Below are 6,481 nucleotides of genomic sequence, written 5' to 3'. Positions count from 1 at the left end.
TGCCCATGATTCTTCTACCTGCAGTATCTGCTTATCTCTTCTCTGCTTCTTAGAAGCCTCCCCATCCGAGCACAAATCTATCCCTGTGAACTTCCAATTCTGGCTGTACTCTCTCTCCCCATTATCTCAACATCTCACTTATTATCTCTTGGTTCATATTATTATACAATGTTCATTCCTTCATCCACCAAACAAATGTTCATTGGGTGCCTACTGTGTACCATGTGCCTAGAGCTGAGGATTAAGAGATGAATTAGACCATGCCTCTGCTTCTATGAACTCAAATACACAGAGAGATAGGCATATAAGTTACACAATGTTATGCTCAAAGTGAAATGAAAGGTAAGAGAGAAGGGAGAGATGACTTGTCAGAAGAAGTTAGGGCAGGAGGTAGTTCATTAATTTATGCAGCATGGTATGATGGAAAGAACAGAGATCTGTGTTGAAATCCTGGATTCACAACACATTAACCCCTACTCTCTATGCCTCTGTTTGCCCATCTGTAAAATGGGAATATTATCATGTACCTAGAAGGGTCATGATGAGATGTGAATAATATCATGGTTGTGAAGAGTGTCCAGTACCCCCTTGGGCTTGTACAGGTGCTCAACAAGTGTGAGCTTCTTCTGACCATAGCCCTGGTCCTACCTTCCATATTCCTCACAGTACCCTGTGCAAACTATGATCCTGGTGACTATCTGCTATTTTGTTGATTGACATTATTATAGACATGAATGATGCCCATCATATCAGGGAACAGGGTCACTGGGAACGAGGCTATTTTAATGACCTTAGAAGGGATCTATTTCTCTTTCTGAGAACCATGAATTTGGAGTTTGACCTAGGGAATGATACATGGGCAGGGGTTATGCTTTTCCATCTCAGCAAGAAGAGTCAGGGCTGTCAAGCCAGGAAGCAAAGAAGCAATAGCATTCCTGGACCTACCATGCCCCGCTAATGAAGGCCAGGGCTTTCATGAGTCCAGCTCTTTGAAGCCAAACCATCAAGCTCTTACTTCACTGATGTACAGCATGGAAGAGGAGTTCTGACTTAGCAAGAAGCCCAAGTAAAGTCTTTTATGAGATGAGGGACTCTTCTGAGGAAACATAACAAACTAAGGGGAAAGGCTTTTGACAACCAAATGAGTAAGAAAAAGGGCTGTCCTCCACATCCACGCCCTCTGCAGAGGGTCTATAAATGCTCCCAAGAGGAAGGAGACCCACAGCTCTGTGGCTTGGAGAGCTTGGATTCTGTCTTCAGCCAGCACCTCATTCCCTCGAAGCACCATGCCTTACAGCTGCTGCCTGCCCAGCCTGAGCTGCCGCTCCAGCTACTCCTCCCGGCCCTGCCTGCCCTCCAGCTGCCACGGCGCCACCCTGCCCGGGGCCTGCAACATCCCCGCCATTGTGGGCAACTACAGCGGGTTCTGCGAGGGCTCCTTCAACGGCAACGAGAAGGAGACCATGCAGTTCCTGAACGACCGTCTGGCCAGCTACCTGGAGAAGGTGCGGCAGCTGGAGCGGGACAACGCGGAGCTGGAGAACCGCATCCGGGAGCGGAGCCAGCAGCAGGAGCCCCTCCTGTGCGCCAACTACCAGTCCTACTTCCGGACCATCGAGGAGCTCCAGCAGAAGGTGAGGGGGTGGGTGCCTCACTGCCTCCAGCAGGAAGTTGTAGGGAGGGAATTCGAGATATGATTAAGAAACCATACAAGTTCTCGGTGTTTGAAACGCACAGGTTGGAGTCTTGCTTTTCCATTCTGTTTTCTTGAGGGCCCATCTTATGTTAGGTCCAGGACTGTTAGATCTAATTATTGGCATAGTGTTAGTCTGTGCGGAGGTAGCAGAACTTTGCATAAATAAACTGTAATTAAAAGTTGCCTCCGAATGCGTCCATGCATTTGCCAAGACTCTGGGGTGAGAGAAAAGACTGAGCCTGAGAAGGAAGCTGAGAAAGTGAAACTTCTTGTAAGAATCGGACTGATTTCTCTTTCCCTATGGTGGATTTGGCTGTTCTGACCTCTTGTTGCTGTCCTCTTCTGGGTCCCTAATTATCCTGTCTTCATCGTCTTGACCTAGAGGCCTCTGGGCTTCTCATGGGGCACAGAGTCCAGTGAGGGCATAGACTAGTTGGCTAAAATCAGAAAGAGTGGAAGCTACTTAGAAGAACACAGCGCCAACACATCCTGGACGTCTGGGAGGGCGTGGCTCCGTCTGTGACTCCGCCCCCAACTGCTAGTTGACATATTTATTTTCTCCACTGAATTGGAAGTTTCTTGCGGGCAGGATCAAGTGCTTACTCACTTTTGTGTCTTCAGCTCCTGCAACCATGCCAGACACACAGTAGGTTTTTTACAGAGAAATGTTATTATTATTAGCTTCTCAGTATTGCTTATTAGGGAAAAAAAGGAAAAATTATGTATCTATGGATACTTTTCTTGCATATGTCAGTGTTCTTTTTTCCTGAGTTTGACTTCTTAAATATTTATTGAGCCACTATTGCACGTGGACAGCATTTAATAATCTTATATTAGATTCACTGTGATTTCTCATTTTGTTCCTTCCATGTAAGTGAATTAGTAGGGATTGCTGTTGGCTAAAAATAACCAAGCTCATTCCAGAATGTTTTGGGTCTTCTAGATCCTGTGCAGCAAGTCTGAGAACTCCAGGCTGGTGGTGCAGATTGACAATGCCAAGCTGGCCTCAGATGACTTCAGAACCAAGTGAGTGGGCAAGGGGGCTGTTGTCCTCCCTCTTTCCTCTCCTTCTCCTTAGCCTGTTCTCTGTACCAACAAACACTGACAAAGTTTCTCCTTGATGTTTACCCCAAGATTGACAGAGCCATTATTAACCAGAGCTCAGAGAACCCTTTTCCAGAGTCAGACTCTTTGCCTGCTTTTCTTTTCCAGAGGACATCTCCAAATCCCATCCAGTGTAGAAGTCATGGTCCCCTGATGCTCCACTATGCACAGAACCCAATTAGGAGAACAGAGGAAGTGTTTTAATTTTGGAAATTTCACAGTTTATGGGTTTTTATCCCATTAAAGCCACTGGCTCTTCATTTATTAAAAAATAATTACCAGTGCCTTTTCCTCCAGGAGCTTCAGCTCTGTGTTGAAAACCTGAATGAATGAGATGGCTGTAAAAACCACAAGCCCCAAGTCCCAGTTGTCTGACAAAACAAACCAAACTAGAGTCAAGGCCAGGCCTGCCCCTGATGCTCCTTTATCACAGGTATGAGACAGAGGTGTCCTTGCGGCAGCTGGTGGAGGCAGACCTGAACAGCCTGCGCAGGATCCTGGATGAGCTGACCCTGTGCAAGTCTGACCTGGAGGCCCAGGTGGAGTCCCTGAAGGAGGAGCTGATCTGCCTCAAGCAGAACCATGAGCAGGTGAAGTTCCCCAACAGGATTAAACTCGCCAAGGCCTGTTTCCAGCTGCCGAGGGGTGCGGGAGAGGCTCAATGAGCTGAGGAATCTGTTCTCCAAACAAAAAGAGATTTGTAGAGAATGAGTAATCTGTGATAGGAGGCAAGGGTTTTTCTGCCAGCAGCAGGAATGAAGGTGAAGGAAGTTGGAAAGCCCAGTAATGAGGAAAGGTCAGCAGCCAGGCAGCGCCCATAGCCTCTTCCGCTCCCAGGTTGAAGCACACAGGGCTTCAGAGATCTTTTACTCCAATTCTCCATTTAGTAACTGGAGACGTCAGTAGGACCACCCTGCAGAGAGGGCTGAGCTGGAAACAAAACCCAACTCTCCTGTTTCTGGTCCAGAGCTCTTTCTGCTATTCAGTGTTGCCTGGAGGAAACACTGTAAAGTGCTCAGATTAGTTGCATGGTAAAGAAGACAGATATTTTGTGCAAACCTTAAATCCTAGAACAATGTAAATGGTGATAGTTAATATTAATTGAGTGCTTATTGTGTGCCAAACACTGTGCTAAGTGCTATAGAATTCCACAGGTAGTTCTTATCTTACAGATGAAACCCTTGAGGCTTCTAGAAGCTTCTAGAAGCTTTCTAGTAAGTGGTAGACATGAGACCCAATTCAAATCTGTCTGACATCCACCTAAGCCCAAGCACTAAGCTACGCTGGGTATGTGAAGAGATTAGCTGATAGTTATTTCCTTTATCAAAATCTAAACTAGTGAAATCAACAAATCACCACTTAAGTTTCTTCTATCCCAGGATGGCAGATTTTGAAGTAAGCATTGTTTCCTCTTAAGCTGCACTCTATCCTTTCTATTACCCATGGCTAAGAATCAAACCATAAGCTATATAGTATACTAACAAGAACACTGGACTGGGTGTTTGGCTCCAGAGTTTAAATCATGGTCTACTGCATCTCAGCTCTTGAGTCCAAATCCCGGCATCGCTCTAAGTGAGGAGTGGTATACTGAGTACAAGGGTGGAAAAAGTCATGGACTTGAAAGCACTCTGTAAAGTGGAATACACAGGTTAGTCACTGAATATAGAACCCAGTTAATGAGAGGATCAGAGAGAACAGAACTTTTGAAAGCTTAAGAATAATCACAAGTTGAATTGCACTCTCTCAGAGAAGAGCATCAGGATCCTTTGTGATACTTTGAATTGCCTGTTCCTCCATCAGGAAGTCAACACCCTGCGGAGCCAGCTTGGAGACCACTTCAACGTGGAGGTGGATGCCGCCCCCACCGTGGACCTGAACCAAGTGCTCAACGAGACCAGGGCTCAGTACGAGGCCCTGGTGGAGACCAACCGCAGGGACGTGGAGGAATGGTTCGCCAGGCAGGTGGGCATCTCGGCACATGGCCGCTCAGGCCCCTCGGCCCCTCAGGGCCCCTCAGGCAGGGTCTGATCCCGCCTTCTCCCCTTTGGTGTTTCAGACCGAGGAGCTGAACAAGCAGGTGGTGTCCAGCTCGGAGCAGCTGCAGTCCTACCAGGCGGAGATCATCGAGCTGAGACGCACGGTCAATGCCCTGGAGGTGGAGCTGCAGGCCCAGCACAACCTGGTGGGTATTGTTCAGACTCCTGGTGAGAAGGGGAGGTCGGGGAGGCAGAGTCCCTGGGATGCCCTTTGGGCCCTCCTCTCCTGAACTCTTGGAACCTGTGACTTGTTTGGAAGCTATGGAGAAGCCCTTTAAGGAGCATCTCTGTGACCTTCCTTACGTTCCCCACGACAGAGAGACTCCCTGGAGAACACCCTGACGGAGACGGAGGCGCGCTACAGCTCCCAGCTGGCCCAGGTGCAGTACCTGATCGGCAACGTGGAGTCCCAGCTGGCGGAGATCCGGGCTGACCTGGAGCGGCAGAACCAGGAGTACCAGGTGCTGCTGGACGTGCGGGCCCGGCTGGAGTGTGAGATCAACACGTACCGGGGGCTGCTGGAGAGCGAGGACTGCAAGTGAGTAGGAGGCTAGTGATATTCTCCTTGGGAGCTCATGAAGTTGCTATGAGGATGAAAGATATTCTGATGAAAACTAATTTATAGTTTCAAGCTTTCGGTTGGAGGCAGTCAGAGAAAGTACAGTACTCTTGAACAAAGTGTGTTTCATATCTTCCTATCTCTTCAGCTCACTTTACCATAACCTACTCTAATGATTTTCTGTCTCCAGGCTCCCCTGTAACCCATGTGCCACAACCAATGCATGTGAAAAGACCATTGGGCCCTGCGTCTCCAATCCTTGTGTCTCACGTGCTTGGTGTGGGCCTTGTAACACCTTTGTGTGCTAGAGACCCCAGTGCCAGCGGGAGGACAAGGACTCCAAAGTCACATCTCAGCTCTACTTCATCCAAATGTCCCCAGAAAGGACCATGCTTCAACCAGCACAAGCTCCACTGAATTCCCCAGCTTGGTCTTCAGCACAAGAGGCTGCAGTCTGTCTTCTGAGTCACATAGAGAAATCTACAACAAGATCAAGTAATATCTTTTATCACAATGACACATTTGCGTAATGTGTTGTGCTCTAACAAATACTTGTCTAAATGTGATTTTAAGTAATTACATTAAGTGTAATAGAGCTGGTTAGGCAAGCTATGAAATTGAACATAATTGGAAGGAATCTCCTTGTCACTCTTTTGGTCTTTGGAGATGCAATAAAGATCCCTTGTTAACCTGTTAATGGACTCTTATTCTGGCACAGAAATGGTAATTTGTCCTTTTCATTCATTCATTTATAAATTGGGTGTCTTGTATAAATAAAAAGGAACCAAATGTTCTTCCCATCAGATGAAGGGGTCATCACCTCCATAGATGGTCTGTGACTACCCTCAAAGATATCACTCATCTATTGACATGGGTTTCATATTTGGGGGGAAGATGGTAGGAAAGGAATGACAAGTGAACACAGGAGTATCTGCAAACATTTTCTGTCGAGGTCTTTAGAGGGAATATGTGAGAGAATCACAGAAAGGGGACAACAACATTAGAAGGAAGTGAATCAGAGAAAGGCTGTGTCTCTTGGCAACATGAAAACATTGTAAGCTAGAAAGAACTGGGGAAATTATCTCA

The 6,481-nt window shown here is 47.1% G+C and overlaps 1 protein-coding gene across 1 annotated transcript; it reads left to right on the top strand.

Moving 5' to 3' along the window:
- Positions 1 to 1,228: 1,228 nt before the first annotated feature.
- On the top strand, positions 1,229 to 6,116 carry LOC130840018 (keratin, type I cuticular Ha3-I). Its single transcript, XM_057714977.1, has 7 exons — positions 1,229 to 1,634; positions 2,640 to 2,722; positions 3,234 to 3,390; positions 4,601 to 4,762; positions 4,857 to 4,982; positions 5,154 to 5,374; positions 5,586 to 6,116. The coding sequence occupies exons 1-7, from the start codon at positions 1,287 to 1,289 to the stop codon at positions 5,701 to 5,703; spliced, it is 1,215 nt and encodes a 404-aa protein (XP_057570960.1). The 5' UTR covers positions 1,229 to 1,286; the 3' UTR covers positions 5,704 to 6,116.
- The last annotated feature ends 365 nt before the right edge of the window (positions 6,117 to 6,481 follow it).

The sequence above is a fragment of the Hippopotamus amphibius genome, chromosome 17, assembly GCF_030028045.1.
Source record: "Hippopotamus amphibius kiboko isolate mHipAmp2 chromosome 17, mHipAmp2.hap2, whole genome shotgun sequence".
NCBI lineage: Eukaryota > Metazoa > Chordata > Mammalia > Artiodactyla > Hippopotamidae > Hippopotamus > Hippopotamus amphibius.
Note: the sequence above shows the minus strand (reverse complement) of the source record. Positions and strands in the feature narration are given on the sequence as shown.